The sequence below is a fragment of the Notothenia rossii genome, assembly GCF_949606895.1.
Source record: "Notothenia rossii genome assembly, chromosome: 5".
In the NCBI taxonomy this organism is placed as follows: domain Eukaryota; kingdom Metazoa; phylum Chordata; class Actinopteri; order Perciformes; family Nototheniidae; genus Notothenia; species Notothenia rossii.
Window position 1 is genome coordinate 14,029,037 of NC_136903.1, and position 18,447 is coordinate 14,047,483.

Below are 18,447 nucleotides of genomic sequence, written 5' to 3' on the forward strand. Positions count from 1 at the left end.
ATTTTTTTGAAAGGAATGCTCACGTTCATATAGATTTATTTTAATAAATGTTAACTTGGCCCATTACGTGACTATTTGTGTTGGGGGGGCCCGACATTTTTTTTTCTCCAAAGGGGGGGCCTGACAGAAAAAGTTTGAGAACCACTGATTTAAAGTAAAGTCAGTCATTGCATCAGGTTAGCTGTTAGCTTGTCCGCAGGAACACATTAAATTCAACATCTATGAAGAATTAAGCTTGAAATCTTTTTCTTAAATGAAATTGGTGTTTTTTTCCTGTGATTACAACCAAATTACACAGTTCTTTTCAGGAAGGTTTCAGTAAATTGCAATTTATTAAATAAAACCTTTATAAATTACTATTGATCACTTCAGAGACTGAGGTGTTCAAACATTGTAAGACTATAGAAACTTGAATTTTGAACTCAACATTTTATTTGTGTTCATTGCAAAGGTTATAAGACTCCAGTGTTTATAACAAACAATCATTATTGCATGTTTAAGTATTTCCAGTATATAAGCCTGGTTTTGCATTTAAGGATCAACCTTTTTTGTTATTGCTGGTGCAGTCTTCATCAGTCTCCAGTAGAGAGCAATGCAAAGCTGCTGACTCTGACTATGAATATCAGATGCATGATGCAGTCTGCACAGGCTGCAAAATGTCAGTTCCTCCACTTTAAAGCAAGTGGGAAAGGCAGGGTGCTGCTCCCTCATGTTGACCAAACCACTCTGCTAAATCATGTTGCTATTGCTGAGTTTGGTCCACTCGAAGATGTCCTGCTCGCACACAATGTCTGAGTTGATGAGCAGGTAGCGGTCACCCACGCAGAAGTGCTTTTGGCAGGCGGCACACTTGAAGCACTCCAGATGGTAAACCTTGTCCCGCACACGCATCGTCATCTCAAACGCTCTAATCCTCTTCTCACAGGACGCACAGAGACCGTCCTGACCAAACAGCCTGAATGGATGAAGAGACATAAAGATTATACTGAGAAAAAGATGGAAAACAGGATACTTTAAGGAGTCCATGAGTCTCCATTTCACTGCTTTTACATCTTTTAGCCTGACTTTATGCTGGACTACATGGTTTTAAATCACTTCATTACATAAAAGACAGAATAAAAGAAAATCATTATAATAATTATAAATGTTTTGAATTCTTGGTCTGCACCTTTTATAAGACAGGCCCACAGGATGAGATGATCCTGCATAATGCAAAAATATTCCTGAAAACTACCAAACTGCAAATATGTGTTGCAAACTTAGCCTGTTTAGTAATCCAGCTGTTCCCTGAATCATATCAACATGTTTGTATAAAATGGAGAGTTTTAGAGTGTTTCCCACATTTCTTAAAGGGTGAGCTTGCCAATATTATAAAAAATAAAGAGCTTATGTTCAACCTAGTAAGGACACATGTCACGTGCTGTAACAATGTGGCTTATTGATGTTTTTTTAAATAGTTCAGTTGAGCAGACAACAATGGAGGTCTAAAATGGCACAGAGAGAGGAATATCAGACTTTTGCTATACATATGCATTTCCTTGTTGGCTTTTCATTGGATTAAATGTGAATAAAAGCCTCCTACAAACAACCTGCATTTTAAAATCAGGACCCTACAACATTATTGGACCTACCTGAGGTAGTCTCTCCGACAAAGTTTTCTCCCCAGCTTGAAGTAGAGGCGGCGGCCCACCTCCCCCAGTCGACAGCCACACAGGTCGCAGCTCAGGCAGTCTTCATGCCAGTACTGCTCGATGGCCTTCAGGAAGAACCTGTCCCCTATGCTCTGCTGACACCCACCACACGTCAGCTGAGAGGGGGGCATCTGGAGGACTTCATCCACCGGCTCCCTACAGATAAAGACAAATATAATATTGTAGGGATGCACCAAATGATTGTTTTCTTAAATACTCAATGTATGTAATTACTCTGTTAACTACAATAGAAACTGATTGGGAGATTATTGTTAATTTGTTTAGGTTTTAAGAGCAGCCCAGACTGAGGACAAAATTATCCTGCACGCACTTCCATTTATCGTTCCACTAATTATCATCTGTCCATTACATCCGTATTGAATTGCAGTTTGATGCCATCCACCTGAGGGAGCCATTGGATATTATTAAGTAATATAGCCAAATAACAAATTGTACGTTATTAACCCCTCAACTAAAATGTCCATTTTATTTTTTTTACTCCTTAAAGGTGGGGTATAAATCATTTCAGAAACACTTGTTATATTCCATGGAATGCTCTTAACATCCCGATAGCAATGAATACATGAAATGCTTTGACAATAAATACATACAATTCATCTGCGAAGCCATGGCGCTGAAAAAGCACGACCAATCATCTGAGCCGGCCCGGCTAAAATAACTGGATGGCCTGTCAGCCTTCCATTGGTGCACAAACTTATCTCGTGCCCTCATTGGTCATGTGTGCGTTCGCGTGTGTTGGAGGAGGGGCTCTGTAAGGAAGTCTGAAGGAAGGGGCAGATTGTTTTCGGTTGTGTACTTTCAAATTCTAGCGCAGTCGAGCTGGTGTCTCCATTCTTACCTACCCTACCTTTAAGGCATTAAGAGATGCATCATCTCAAAAGTTGACAACGGCTGTAGTCAATCAATACAGTATAAATTAGAATTAATGTCTGTGTGTTTGATTGTTTCAAACATTTTATATAAGTACTTACCCACTGACAGGCAGCTGCTTTTATGGGAGTAGACCTCTAAATGCCTTTTGCCTCAAACAATTCGTTATCAAATAAACAGTGGGTTTAAATATCTTACTTAACACTTCAGTTGTTCTGGTTAACAGTTAACTTGTTGTGCCAATACTCCCATTGTACAAACACTTAACAATCTGCCCTTGGACATGTTCTGGATAATTGTATCTTGCCCCAGCTGGAGAATCCTGAACACATGCTGTCAGCCATCTGCTGATAATGCACGTGAGACAGGCTGTCACAACAATGATGCCTCCTAAAATATATAGGCTGCATCACAAACATTATCTATGCTAAATTATACATAATCTACTTACTCATTAGCTTCCATGGTCTTCCTCTCTATAGCAGAGGACATGTCTCAGATGTGATGTCCAGCTGGAGTCCACACCTGTGCAGCTGAATCAAAGACACTTGCTCCTACAGTCTCCAAGACGCCGGTTCAGCCCTTTATTTTGTTAAATGAACACACAGTCCTGCAGAAATGGCCGAAGACAAAACAATTTCGCTCTGAGCAGCTAAGCGATGATGGAGGACACTGTCATCATTTCCTGAGGCGATCACCCGCGCTGACACTTGCATGACTCTCAAGTCTCATCCTGCAGCGACTTCTCACACTGTCAATGAAAACGGCAACAATCGGATCTAAAATGTCACTTGTGATGATCTCCGTGTGGGTGCGTGTTTTTAAGTGATCGGGCTGCAGAGACGCTCCTCCTCCGGTCCCCGTTACTGAGAGGCAGCAGCAGCAGCATCGTGTTTAAATACGTCGGGCCCCTCGCTCACTGCTTTCGTTTCCCTCTTCCTGCTCACGACTGTTTGACAATGGGGGGAAATCAGTCTTAAAGCGACAGCTAAACCCGGCTGGTCTGTCCGGAGGGGGGGTTGGGTCGTGACTGAGACTAATTAGTTCATTATTTGCTTTGCTGATGCAACGTGCCGATGGGTCAAATGATAACGAGTGGCATGATTAGTAGGCTACATGCCACTCGTGTATTTTCTCGGTAATTACAGTGCCACTCATTACTTTCCTTAGAAAAACAGCAATTCAGATGATAGACTTTTAGTATGGCCTACCACTTTCTAATACATATTCATTTTGTTGCAAACAATGTCTCAATATAGGTAATTTACTCGGAAACGTATGACTTCAAACTTATACTGAAAGTAAAAATCATTAGTAACTTTGATTTTAAATAGAAAACACGTGTTTAACTTTATTTACTGCAGCATCAGGTCTAAAACCACCAGACTGAGGGACAGTTTCATCCCATAGGCCATAGGACTGTTAAACACCTGAACTCTTGAAAGAACGTATAACATTCATCTGTTTGCAACTCACATATTTCATATTGGCCTAATATCAATATTCCAATTACTGACTATTCTGCACAGTTTCTATCATATTCTTTTCTATTATATTTTTATTTTATTTACTTGTACTATTTTATCGTTTTTTTTGTGTTGCACCTTTGGAGGAGCCTGTGACCTAAGATTTTCAATGTCATAACTACACTGTAGCTATTCACACATGACAATAAAAGCCTTGAAACTTGAATTTTAAGCACGACCACAGTTTTCACACAGGTGCGTTATTTTTACCTGAAATGTCCTTGAGAGAGATAAATAACATGAAAAGGTACAATAACGTATATACTGTGTGTATACAGTTTAATCAGTTTTTTTTAGTTCATTAGTTACATTATACCACTATTAAGATCAGTTTCCAAATATATAATTATTCCGCCTCTATGAGTTTAACTTATTTTTCAGAACTCTTGTATTACAGGATTGGCCTACAAACAGGTAAACTGATGGAGAAGAGAAGATAAATTATATTAAACAACCCCAAAATAAGATAGTTTTTATGTTGTCTCTGTAAGAAAGAAATGAAATGATATTTCTACATAGTTTTTGTTCTCACAGCCTTTCCTTTTCAAACCAGAACTGCTGTGGGCTCTTCCTCTTATCTGCTGCCAAGGCCTCTGGAGGGAGGGACACAGACAGCAGTTGGACTGGGCAGAGAGATAAAGCACCTCCAGCAGCCACAGTCAGACACTCAACCAGATGCAACCGAGGAAGATTGCAGGAAAACTCTAACGTCAGGCTCAATGCATCCCTGGGCTAGACAGTGGTTGAGCGGTGTGGGCTCTCTGGACAGGTACCAAGCAGAGAGGGCCCAGGAGCAAGGTGAGCATGCTGTGCTGTGCCAACACACAGAAAGCAGAGCAGCTTAGAGATAAAACTCTGAATACATATCCTCCAAATGAAAAACCTTTCAAGGTTTTCTCGTACTGTCTCAACACAACAGCACAGTGCAAGAGCTCTGGTTGCTTATAGTTCTAACTAAATACAAATGCCACAATCTTGAACCCTAACATCCCCATTTTAACTTCTCCAATAGAGAACTCGCCTCAATGTCCACTCTTCTTCTTCTGATCTTAAGCTTTTCATTACGTTACAAAACCTCCCTTAGTGGAAGCAAATTGCCCATTTTTCATGGAGATGTTCAAATACCAATTTTTGTATTAGCTTTTTAAGGACCTCTTGTACATATTGGCTTAGAACTGTATATTTGTAGTTCATTTTTTCCCTATATGGTCTTCTGGAGCTTTAAGTGGTTCACTGTTTTACTCAGTTTCAATTGTTAGCCAAGCCGTGCTCATAAAAAGGCTAATATGAATGTCTACAAGATATTTCATAATTATTATACATCCACTAAGAAAAATTAGCTAAGGAATGGATCTTGTGGAGAGTTTTTTTTTTACTCCTGTTTCTAAGTTAATAATGAACTTTCAATGTAAATGTCCCTAAATAAAAGAAGATAAAACAGCAAGATTTTGATCACATGGCATATGTGCTTTTGAGAGCACTGAAGCTATACCACCCTTCATCATTATCAACAGTATTTTTGTAAGATTGCATTAAATGTATTTTTGCATAATTCCTTGTTGAAATTCAGCTTGACATATTAAGTAGTCCTAGAATTGTTGGCATCTTAACAGTGTTTGTTTGCACAGAAGTCTTCGTACACGAATCACAACTGTGGTGTTTGAAAAGCTTATTCAAAAGTACACATTGGTACCATGAACCTCCACACTGTCATCTGATTGCAAGGCTGAAGAACACATTTATGATAGATGAGAAACAAGAAAAGAGAAAGTCAGTTCTGATAAGACACCCAAGTCATCCACTACTTCCTGTGGAGTTGACTGAGAAGGCCCAGAGGATGTGCAACTGGCAGCAGAGATGGAGCTTTCCTGGGGGGTTGGTGCACAATGCCTTCACTTCCTACCCACTCCCTCCCATACATGATGGCACCCCTCTCAATGCCTCTCAGATAGACGGGTCGGCTCCAGATGGTTCAGTATGATACGAATCACATGGCTTACAGCGCACCATAAAAACATGCTTGTTGTCATTAAGCGGTAAACCCTTATCTCTGTTTTTAGGCTTCCTAAATGTCACCGGAAAGGTGGTGCAAGTGTCATGTCTCAATTCTAAAATGTCTAAATATTTAATATGTAATGTTATGTCATGGGCCACACGTGCACACGATCAGTTTTTCCATGTTGATCATCTATAACTAACTATTATTTATATCTAAGTTCGAATTTGGGGAGCAAACGGTTAAGAGTGTAGACAACCTTTTGGGAAGTGGAGTTACTCATGTCCAGCTTCCTGTTTTGCCTGTTTGGTACTGAGAGCATTATGGAGTTGAAAGCAGTGTGGAATTTGAGGGCAGCTGGAAAGTGAGCGTCAGCACTAAGCAACAGATTCATACTAAAGAGCTATTCCTCATCATTCAACAAATATTGTGGATTTGTTACAAGTTTGTCTACTAAATATCAAAATATAACACAGCTTTTGAAGGATGTACAACCAATTTCCACCATCTTGCTGACTCATTAGAGATCTTAAAAGATCTCCTAAATATTAGTGGAACAAAGATGGTAATCCATACATCATGGACTATTTGGCCCAAATTTGCAGGCCATTTCCTGGTTTAAGGGGACTCTGGACGTATTGTTGACAATTTGATAGCATAAAGGCTGTAACAGCAATAGCAAAGCTGACCACTTCCTGCTTAATCTGAAGTGAAGTGATAACTGGCAATTGGTTTAAAGCTCTTCTCCCACGGATCTTCAAAGGTGGAAATGTTACTACACAGGTTTCACTAAGAGTCTCAAACTGCGGGATTCATTGTACATTCTAAAATGCCATGTTGTAAAGGTCAGAGGTCAGACGAGGAAACACCCTAGAATTCTTTATGAAATGGTTGGTGTACTGTGTTCAGTGTTGTTGTTTGATTGAAATACAGCAGGCTGCGGAAATTAGTCACTCATTGAAAGGGAGCTTCACTTACCCTTGGGATCCTCCCATAATCAGTATTATCCCTAAAAGAAAACACTTTCAGTGGAACAGTGCAATCAAAACACTGTGCAGCCATGTTAACTGCTTCCTGTATTCGGTAAAACAAAAGAAAGCTGGTCTCACATTCTTCTTGCTCCCTTTTTAAATACTGATGGAAAGTCTGTGCTCAGAAATGAAGAAAAAAAAACTGAAAAGCATATAAGCAGCACCACATATATTAGAAAAGTAAGATAATCAAATATGCTTACACTTGGTTTTAACATACATGTATGACTTGTGTGTGCTGTGTGTGTTTGTAGTAAGCAATTAATTGTACCTTATAATGGTACATTTGTAAATGAGTTTATAAAACATTTGCAGAATTTCCACACATATCAGGGCTAGGGGATGTGCATAAACTAAACCTAATCTGTGAGTACAGTGTCACTCTTTCAGTGTTTGTCATATTGCTGAGCTTCACTGCCACCTAATGGTGTACCATGGCAACCTACCAGAATCAGTTTGGCTCTTCCATTTATTCAAGTGCTGACAAAAACCCTCATACAATATAATTTCACATCAGGATTGAATGGTTTTTCTTTTATTAAAGTTTACATCAGAGTTTATTAACTTGAAGTCAAGAAAACAGAGATGCCGATGGATTTGTGCTTGTAAAACATGCAGATTGAAATGTGTTTGTTATGTTCTAAACTTGAACAATGGATTAGGGAATACTGCACATCAAGACTTCCATAACATATATTTGGAGCTAATCTTAGTTCTTGAAAATGCAATGCAAAATGTAATCTCTACTGATATTTGGCCTACTTGTTAATTTGACACCTTAACATGCTTAAATCAAACTAGGAAAGCCCTGTCAACTGCAGCTCTTCAATATACAGTTCTATGTTTACTATTGCAGGTTCTTTCAGTGTAAGGTGTAATGTATATGTATTGTATACATAAAGTGTTACAAGTTGGGCTCTTATTTCCCCCGCATGGTGTGGGATTTCACACTTGCAACTTTGCAAGCGGAGTCTTTTTGTGGTAAATGTTGCCTTCATTTTTCCTTTTACTATATGAATGCATTTCTCCAGTAGGGGCAGAACTCAAACGGCCCTACATCCGTCTGACTCTCAATTTCCGTTCATTTGTGTGGTCCTAGGGCCTAGAGCTTACAAATGCATTTAATGTATCTTTATTATTCATGGACTATCATTTTACAATATATATAGTTGGATTATAGTATCATTCTGGATGTGTACTTTGGATCTGATTGTTGTACAACCAGCAATCTAATATTTCTCAAATAAGTTATTAAACCTTAACCAATAAGTGTAAATGACAAGCATCTTCAGAAGAAAAAAACAGCCACTGAACTTGAACTTCAAAATGACGTGTAAAAGATAGCAAAGTCTTGTATTACCATGTATAGCTGCAGAAAGAAACACTGTATATGTTTATATGGCACATGGATAGGGCCTTTACAATGTAAATTGTTTATAATGTACAGTGTATGGTATAGTATAGATATGCATAATCAAAGCTAATGATTGTGCAGGTTTCCTGCCAAGAGGCTGTTGACTATTTTGCCTGACTACAAATATCAAATCCTTATGTTTAAATGTGACAAGGTTGATCATTTATTAAATATTCCAATTGATATTTGTATGTTATATTTGAAAGTGAGGTTATTATTAATCCTACCTTCTTTTGGGATTTAGTATTTATGGTTTATATATGCAGGCATGTCTTTGACGCCTAAAGACGGAGCTTCGCCTTTATAAAGAGTTTCTCCGTCTTTCGCACCGTCTCAGTTGTCGGTGAGGCCGGCGGGGCGGATCCCACACTAGAGTAAAAGAGAAAATAAAGCAACACAACAACAATAATAACAACTTGGCCGTTTCCTACATTTCACTAGCAAGCTCCCCTCTGGATACATACCATAAAGGTGGGTATATCTTCAGTCCTGTTGCCTGGGGAACGCGGCTCCCGGGCGGCTGCTGGTTAGCACGCGTCGCCGAAGCTACAAGAAAACCGAGCTAGCAATGCGTGAAGATGCTAACGTTAAGTCAACGGTCTATGCTAACGGTGGTGTGGAGGGCCATTTTACCAGACCTCAGATAACACCGGCGACCTGACCGTATGTCGGGGCTGGCTGGTCCAAGGAGCTGGGAGCCGAAGATACAGCTGTGTAGCTGCAGCTATAGGGGAAATAATTAGGTTAACTAAGGAGAAATGTGGGGTTCAAAGAGTAGGACTAAAGTTAGCCAGTTGCTGTGATGAATGGGTTTCTGAGGATGAGGGATATACTGGAACTTGTATAGTTTTTTATTCGGAAGCTTAATTACATATGTATAACCAGCGTCAGAAATACATATGTGATTGTGCCTCCAAATCTGAAACACTGGCAACATCGACCTAAATTGTTCTGTAAAAATTATTAATGTATTGTTTTACCAGTCATACGTTACTGTAACGTTACTGTTTTGTTCGTGCTATTAAATCCCACCTCAATCACTTGTATTACTTGAGTTATTCCATTCGTTAAAATGTTTGCTATCTTAATACACAGGAAATCTCTGTGATATTTGAGTCGTGGGTTCTTTGTCATTCACTTTATCTAGGCCCACTGTATCATGCAATCTAACATTACTTCATGTAACACTTACAGTTAGTTAACTCATTGATTAATCAGGACACTTTTGATAAACAATCACAATCAATTGGGCTTTTCTTTATTTTTGTTTTCATTTCAAACTGTTCCCTTTAGATTTTGGACTGTTTGAGTTTGTGATTTTTAACAATTGTATCTACAGTGTTGACATTTTACATATCATGCTGATTACACTTATGTCAAATGAATCCTTTGTCCATGAATTTAAGTTATTTCTAAATAGATGTAAGTTGATTTTCCACATTTTTTTCTATAGATGCCCTCAGCGATGAATGCAAACGGGACCTTGCAGTCTGCCAGCCCAGATGTGGGATCCGCTCCAGGGTCAATGGGTAATTTTGCTGGACAGCCTGAAGTCATGAAGCAAGTGCTTTGTGTACTCGACAAGAAGGTCCGCAACATGGAGAAGAAAAAGGTGAAGCTTTTGTTCCAGACACTTCCTCATAACAACATGTGGACATGCTGTTGTGTTTAATGTTGTGGCATGACATGTGTCTCACTCAGAAGCAATCTGTAACTGATATCTGAAGTGCCCTTGAAAAACGAAATCACTGACGAGAAGATTATCTTTACTTTTAATATGTACTAACATATTAAGAATTTGCTGCATTTTGGATCTTCTGTTACAGAGTAAACTGGACGACTATCAAGTCAGGAAGGAAAAAGGGGAAAATCTGAATCAGGACCAGCTGGTGGGTGCACTGAAGCCTTATCATTCTGTACATTAGCACGAATAATCCTGTCATTCTTACAAGTCCTTTTTCCTTTGCGTTTTATTAGGAGGCCCTCTCCAAATTCCAGGAAATCATGCATAACTTAGAATTCGGACGAGATTTGCAGAAGACGTTCATGACACTGGGACAAGATGTAAGTATGACTTTTTTAATTTCACCTCAAGAGTGATGTTGGACCTGACTTATAGTAACTTTTTGTGGCTCATGTATATTATCATTAGATCCAGAAGGCGGTGAAAAAGACTGTGCGGAGGGAACAGCTTCAGCGGGAGGAGGCCGAGCAGAAGCGGCTGAAGACGATTCTGGAGCTGCAGTTCCTGCTGGACCGGCTGGGAGAGGACGCGGTGCGGCAGGACCTGAAGCAGGGCGTCAGCGGGTCACTGCTGACGGATGCAGACCTCGCATCTTTTGATGAGTTCTATAAACTGGTGGGGCCAGACCGTGACCAAAGCATCAGGTAGAACTGAGGCATTGATATCTTGATAGAGTTAATATGAAAAAAGCTTTTTTTGGTTGTTGTAAACAAGAGAATCTGTATCTTATCACTTGCAGGTTGGTTGACCAGTACGAAGAAGCATCGGTGCACCTCTGGGATCTGCTGGACGGGAGAGACAAGGCTGTGGTTGGAACAACGTGTAAGTGCCATTTAACTTGGAGCCTATGATTGTTTGCGAGCAGAAGACCTTGATATTTTGGTTAATGATTGCTCAGGCTATCTATTTCGAGCACACCCGATTTAGCAGCTCAAATGTTCTGTATCTTCAAACAGAAAAGGAACTTCATCGATAATCAGTTAATCATTAACTATATTTTACGATGATGGTGATAGAACATCCGCGGCAAAAACAAGCAATCTGAAGACATTCATTCAAAGTAATAACTATTGAAAGGTCAAATATTAAGTTAGCATAAAAAGGGATGCATTATTTAAGTAATACTCGCTTTATTAAGATTCTCAGCTGGTGATGAAAATTGTTGGCAGAACATTTAATTAGACGGTTGGTGACACAGCAGTCATTAGCAAGACTCTCCTTGTGATGAAACTGTCCGTAAGTAATTTCTTGGAAACGTTCAAGTAATCCCAAGATAAGTGAGTTAAAATTGTCAAACGCTCTGAACAAGACCTTCTTGTTATAAAGTACTGTAGGCTCTATGTTAATGTAGCCCAGTGTATGTTGTATTTTGTGAATGCAGTGTTCTGATGTGAGTAATCAGGCCTTGGGGATATTGATGTTCTGCATTCTCAGCGCTCTGTTCTCTGGGCTGCTGCATTCTGCTGTGGGCCGAGCCTGAGGGCTGCTCCTGACTCAGCAGCGGGGGGGGGCAGGGTGCCAGTGGCATGTGGTTCCACTGGTCAGATCTCCGGAGCCACATTAGGATACTTGTGACCCAGTTCACTGTAGTGACACCAGCCAAGGCTTTCCCCCTCAGTGAGGAGGTCTTACTCAGTGACTCAGGGTGATTCTTTTTAAAGCAGCAACAGACAGCTTGGCCTGAAGCATGAGGCCGTGGAGGAAGTAACACTGACCTGCTCTTCCTGAACAGCTAAACGTGGAAATGCCTGAGCTAGCTTAAAGGCTTGATGGGTTTTCTAGTGAATGAAGTGATGGTTGTCGAATGACTTGGTATTGATTGTTAAAGTAGCATATTTCTTATCGATTTAGTCAGCCATTAAGAACATTTAGGCCCTGGATTTCTTTGATCATAAATTAGTTTTTGGTTCATCTTTTGACTCTTCCAGTATGGAGATCTGGCCCTGAGAAATATGTTTCAATCTGTCTTGCATGTATTTAAATGTATTTGTGTTTTCACATTCAATATTGTTGTTTTGCGGGAAAAGTGATTTCCCTTAACATTCGTGCATCAATCAGGATTAAGCCAAACATATCAGCAGTCACAGGGTTGCTTGCTTGCTTTTAATTGATGTTGTGTGGATTTCTTTCCAATAATGTGCTTACCATGTAATTCCTCTAATAGACAAGGCTCTGAGAGAGACTTTGGACCAGGTTCTGCTCAGTGGGTACTTTGACCGGGTTCGATCTCACCAAAACGGCATATGTGAAGAGGAGGAGGAAGAGGAGGAGGAGGAGGAAGTGGCAGCCTCAGCAGCAGCTTCAGCGGTGGCAGCAGCAGCGGCCGTAGCTGAATCGTCAGAAGCAGAAGAGCAGACTCCTGATCCAGGTACTAACCAGTCTCTGAAGTCATGCTGCATTAAACTCTATTTTGAAATGCTAATGTAATAAACCAATAATAAAATCAGCACTGCATTCTCTAAATAGTTTTTCTCTTCACAGAAACAGAAATGATTGAGGAGTTCACAGAGCCCATTGCTGTGGAGACGACAGAGGTGAGATACATTTCCCCCTTTCCAGTCAGGTCCCGGGGCTACTACTCTTTCCTAGCGTTGTGCTGATAGTTTCTTCTTCCCCCTGTAGTTCATAAACAGACAGTTCATTCCCGATGGCACATACAGCAGCAGTGAGAAGGAGCAGGGGGACGAGTGGACCACGGAAACAGAGGTATGCTGCAGGGATGGTTCTTTCTGGGATTTACATTTATTTATTCATCTTGTGTTGCTGATTTTTTTAATTCTTTTTTTTACTTCTGATTTTAGCTATGATTGCATTCTTTAATATATAAATATATATTATTATTTTGTGTTACTTTGTGGTTTGTTTTAACTGTTTATTTTCACCTACTTTTGTTTGTTTTTTAGTTGATTAAAGTTTAAGGAAATCCCTTTAAAGTTCAATAAATGCGAGGTTTTCCAACTTCAATGACTATTCATGTATATATTGTAATGTCAACATTTACATTACTGTCAATATTGACCAATCATTAATCGTGGTTATAAATCTGCAGCAATAACAATTACATGTCATTATCAGCATTATCAAGTTGAATCTTATTTAATGATCTGACTTTAAACCCACAGGTAATATCTATTAAGCACTAACTATACAAGTTGTCTGTTTTTCCTGTATGTTTCTGATTAATCTGTTCTGTCTCCAAAACCCTCAGGCAGTCGCTGCACTGCAGCAGCAACAGCCGCCGCTTATGCAGCCTGCCGTTTCACCTGTTGCTATGGAGACCCACCCCTTGAATTTAGCGTCTCCTGTGCCGCCGAACGACCCCTTGATCAGGAAGCAGGTGGTAAAGGACCTAATGGCACAGATGCAGGGAACGTACAACTTCATGCAGGTGGGAACTTTGTTACTTTGCTCTAGTAAACACAGTTGACTGTAGACATTAGACATTAAGCAAGGTGCTCATCACTCCTCTGCTCTCAGGACTCCATGCTTGAGTTTGACGGACAGCCCATTGACCCCGCCATTGTCTCAGCACAGCCCATGAAACCCGCTCAGAACATGGACTTACCACAGATGGTGTGTCCTCCAGGTATGGTTATAAAGAGAAATCCAGTTCTGGTGATCTTGTATAAAAACATGGCATTTGAAAGCTTGAAATTACTTTTCTGGTTTACTAAAGGTGCAATGCTCAAATCTTCTTAGTTCACCCAGAGTCCCGACTATCGCAACCCAACTCTGTTCCTGTCCAGCCTGAGCCCACACAAGTAAGTGCTCAACCCTGGAAAACCCTGATTGTGTAGCCATGCTAAATATGCTTTGAAAGAGAATATGTGTTAATGTTTAATATCTGTGTCCAGGTTCCTATTGTTTCCCAAACTCCGCCCCCCATGTATCAGAGTTCACACACGCCAGATCCTCGACCCCCAACAGATACCATCGACCCCATCCAGGTAAACCATGCTCTGTGAAGAGTGAGAGCCCTTCTTAAAATGATGGGTATATCATCAGATTTGAGCCGATTGTCAATAAGGAAACTTTTCTTACTTGAGACTATTTTGTTTAACAACAATTGCAACATTTTAAGTTTAAAAGGTTTTTTATAGTCCTTTAAGTACTGTATAAGTATACAAACCGAGAACCAGCACCAGTCCTGACCTAAAAGCCTGTAAAATGCCCTGTTTGCGAGGCTGTGATGGTAGGTAGCTGTATTATTTAAATAAGAGCCAGGGGGGAAATGAAGGACATGACTTTAGTTGTCAAATATCACATCTTCATTTTCTCTTTTGATCCTGCCAAGAGAATGTAACTTGGAAGTTGCATTGTAATACCTGCTCATAAATGATATACGACATTGAACAATGTTGTGACCCTCTGAACTTGTTTTCCTCTTCGTCAGACCTCCATGTCGTTGTCGTCGGAGCAGCCTCCGCCCTCCACAGCTCTCCCGTCTGCCTCTCAAACACAAGTTTTCCAGCCTGTCTCCAAAGCTCCGCACAGCAGTGGCATCAACGTGAACGCAGCACCATTCCAGTCAATGCAGACAGTAAGGCCCTTGTGACGAGACTTACTGAAAAATCAAACTTACTCAAGAGTTGTTCATGGTATCCAGAAATACAGCTATTTAAAGCATTTTGTGTTTTTAGTGTACTCAAATAGAGTATGTGTCCTGTCAAGCAGATAGAAATGCATTTCCAGGACTTTGTGCATCACTGCCAGTGGAATAAAATATATCACTAATGACTGTCATTAGGGATTGTTAGTGCAGTCCTTCAGTGTGCTCTCTCATCATATTGCAGTTGTATGGGTTTTAAGTAATGCTGTCAAAATGATCGCGTTAACGGCGGTAATACATTTTTTGAATGAATTGCGTTAAAATATTTAACGCATGTGCAGAATGGCCCGCCCCACACATCCCACCAGTGGCAGCGCCAGGGTATGGCTGGGGTAGGCTACACCCATACCAAGAAATGGCTTAGCCCCTCCATGAAAAATGATGTTAAAGTAAGCAAAATAAAGTCCGCCAACTCGCGCCGAGAATTGCAAAGACAGCAGTTAGTAAGATTGATCTCAGTTGCCACTTGTCTGGAAATACCAAAGACTAGAAACGGTTTTGAAAACTTTTGTCACGTAGTGATGGTCTTCTCAATAGAACATCTTTGATAACGTATTCTGGCCAATCAGAATCAAGATAACGGCGTGGAGTTTTTGCAGGAAGTCCCGACGGAGAATACTTTTGCTGTAGTACAGGGGTGCACATAACTGGTACGCAGGCTATGTGCGTAATCTGAAATGCGTACCGTCACTTGTGTCACAAAGCCCCCCCCCCGGTCGACTTTCCTGAAGTACTCCCCCGTTGATAGAAATCAACACGTAATGAATTAAGACCCCACGGTTTGATGATTTATAGGTGTGTGGGCTGTCTTTCATTTTGACACACAGAAAAATGTTATAATAAACATACATACTACTGTATGTGAAATGGATATATCCGCCTTCTTTCATTTATCTTTCCATTCCCACGACAATATACATAAAGAAGGGGCATATTTTGGATATAGTTCAAATGGTGATTAATCATGATTAATTGATTTTTAAGCTGTGATTAATCTGAGTAAATTTTTTAATCGTTTGAGAGCCCTAGTTTTAAGTGAAGCAGCTGAATCCAGGAAGTAATGAGTAATGCACTTTACTCCTAATGAGCGTGTGACCTTTCCTCTGGTTTTGGCTTGACTACAATGTGGCCCTTGTTCTCCCCTCAGGTGTTCAACCTCAATGCCCCAGTCCCGCCAGCTAATGAGACAGAGGCTTTGAACCAGGCCAGCCAATACCAGAACAGCTACAACCCAGCCTTCAGCAGCCCGCCGCAGCAGCATCCTGCGGAGCCAACAGAGATGCAGGCAGAGCAGCTGCAGACAGGTGGGCAGATGTTTTCATTTTGCACTTGCAGGATTGATTGTGCAAGATTTGTCTTCCTGACATAAAGTTACCGTTAGCTCTATTCTTTTTTTTTTAGAACTTTTTATTTATTCCACAAATATATAACATACATGGAGATGTACACAAAAGTCACCCCTGCCTCAGTTTACAGTCCACTCAAATCTGGATGTTATTGCTCACATACACATACACACACACACATTACCCCTTTCCTTCCAAGTCTTGGCAAATTATACATAAATACAGACATTCATTTAAATTCTCTGACCTTTCCAATTAACTCTATTTTTATGAATAAATACTGTGTTCAAATGATACTGGAGATTGACTTGATCCGTTTTGGGGCACCCACTGTGTTTTCTGGTAGTTGGTGCCTTCCATTCCCAGGACCAGTCAGCAGGCCAGCAGCCCCCCCAGCAGCAGGGCCCGGGCTTCACCAGGCAGGGCCAGTCCTTCTACAACAGCAGAGGCATGTCCCGCGGCGGACCTCGCAACGCCAGGGGGATGATCAACGGATACAGAGGCTCCTCGAACGGATTCAGAGGTAGGAACACATCCTACGGCCACAAACATATCCTTTATTTTCACTTAAGTGACATCACCTCATCTGTTAAAGATAGGGCTTTTTGTCATTCAGACATAGGTGTCAATTACATTATGGCTTAAGTCAGACTTAGCAGAACCGTTACAGAGAAAATGGCATTGCTGACTTAGATTTTTTAAATTAATTTTGAAGCCTCAGTTAATGATCTTTGTTAGCATGGTACTCCTTCTCACAGTGACATCAAATGTCCCTATCGATTTTATTATTCATTAGAAATATTTTTGCCTTTTTGTAATTTAAAATGACAAGAATTTACAATTATTAAACATTTTTTTCTTGAATTATGTAACTTCATACTGGTGTTGCTTTTCAGTTTAAGCATTTTGATTCAATTCAGATTAGTTTAACTGTCTTTTTAACATAGTACCTGTCAAAGTAACCCTGATGCTTGTAGACATTTAGAATTGCATGCATGTCTGAAGGGTCAAAATGTTCAGAGCTTTCTTGGTATACATTTCAGGAGAAGCTTTTGAAGTTTCAAGTCTTCCTTCTTTCAGGTGGCTATGATGGATATCGTCCTCCGTTCGCCAATACTCAAAACTCTGGTTATGGACAGACTCAGTTCAACACACCTCGGGATTACTCAAACGGGAATTATCAGAGGGTATGAAAGAAGCTTTCAGTCCTCACTCTGTTGGCTTTGCTTTCTGTGGGAGTAGTTTCTAACATGTGGTTTTTTCCCTCTGTTGCTCCAGGAGGGTTACCAACCGAACTACAAGCGCGGCGCGGGTCAGGGACCCAGAGGAGTGTCGAGAGGCAGCACTCAGGCGATACGATCCTGAAAAGGCCTCTCATAATGACTGTGACTGACTAACTTGCACCACACTGAAAATTCCAAAACGCATTCGCCCCAGCTCACTCATGTTCTTTCTTTTTTTTTGTTCTTTATCAGTGGTATTTTTCCTGTCCCTTAAATCAAAGTAAACTCTGCTTTGGTATTTGGAAATATTAAATTGTTTAAAGTCTGAAACACAAGCTGAGCTGTAAATCCAATCATCGATTTACACATGCCATGTGTTACAATATTCCTGTAAACTTGAAAGATTTCATAAGTTATTTTTTGTATAAAAAAAATGCACCTGCCACTGCTGGTCCAACCCTTGGGAGTTTGTTCCCCTTCTTGGTTCTTTACTGTCATTTTAGTTTAAAAAAAAATGTTTTTATGTTCAATGAGCGCCCGTTTCCTTGTTTGTAAATTGATGTTGCTTCAAGAGCTTCAATAAAGTTGTGTTGCATACCCATGCTTCAGCCTTAGTTTTCCACTGTACAGTTACTCAATCTGAATCAGTTTAATTTGCCAGATGTGTGGACACTACACACAGAAGGAGATTGTTGTTAATGCACACGTGTAGACATGCAGCTAAACATAAAGGACCACTAGGAAGGCCATAGAGCGCAGACCTCCAGTAAGCCCAATCTTCCAAAATGTAAGGTGTTCTTCCTTGGCCCATGATACACACTTGCACCAAGTATCATAAAAATGTAACCAGTAATGTTTCCCTTAGTCCTGTAGACATAGAGAAACAAACTAAGCTCTGTAGTTAAGTTTTCAAAGGTGAATGCACTTAAACATTTAGCTATTATGTTTCTAAAAATAGGTGAAAGAAGATCCATTT

General features: G+C 40.3%; 2 protein-coding genes across 2 annotated transcripts; one reads left to right on the forward strand and one right to left on the reverse strand.

Moving 5' to 3' along the window:
• Positions 1–313: 313 nt before the first annotated feature.
• lmo2 (LIM domain only 2 (rhombotin-like 1)) lies at positions 314–3,549 on the reverse strand. Its single transcript, XM_079684114.1, has 3 exons — positions 3,034–3,549; positions 1,632–1,847; positions 314–955 (listed from the first exon to the last, which is right to left on the reverse strand). Exons 1-3 carry the CDS (start codon positions 3,072–3,074, stop codon positions 730–732), a joined length of 483 nt encoding a protein of 160 aa, XP_079540240.1. The 5' UTR covers positions 3,075–3,549; the 3' UTR covers positions 314–729.
• Positions 3,550–8,878: 5,329 nt separating this feature from the next.
• On the forward strand, positions 8,879–18,068 carry caprin1b (cell cycle associated protein 1b). Its single transcript, XM_079684078.1, has 18 exons — positions 8,879–9,020; positions 10,003–10,161; positions 10,376–10,438; positions 10,527–10,613; positions 10,702–10,937; positions 11,033–11,115; positions 12,458–12,661; positions 12,775–12,827; positions 12,916–12,999; positions 13,502–13,681; positions 13,771–13,879; positions 13,993–14,054; positions 14,148–14,240; positions 14,687–14,833; positions 16,050–16,206; positions 16,595–16,771; positions 17,329–17,435; positions 17,527–18,068. Exons 2-18 carry the CDS (start codon positions 10,003–10,005, stop codon positions 17,611–17,613), a joined length of 2,088 nt encoding a protein of 695 aa, XP_079540204.1. The 5' UTR covers positions 8,879–9,020; the 3' UTR covers positions 17,614–18,068.
• Positions 18,069–18,447: the final 379 nt, after the last annotated feature.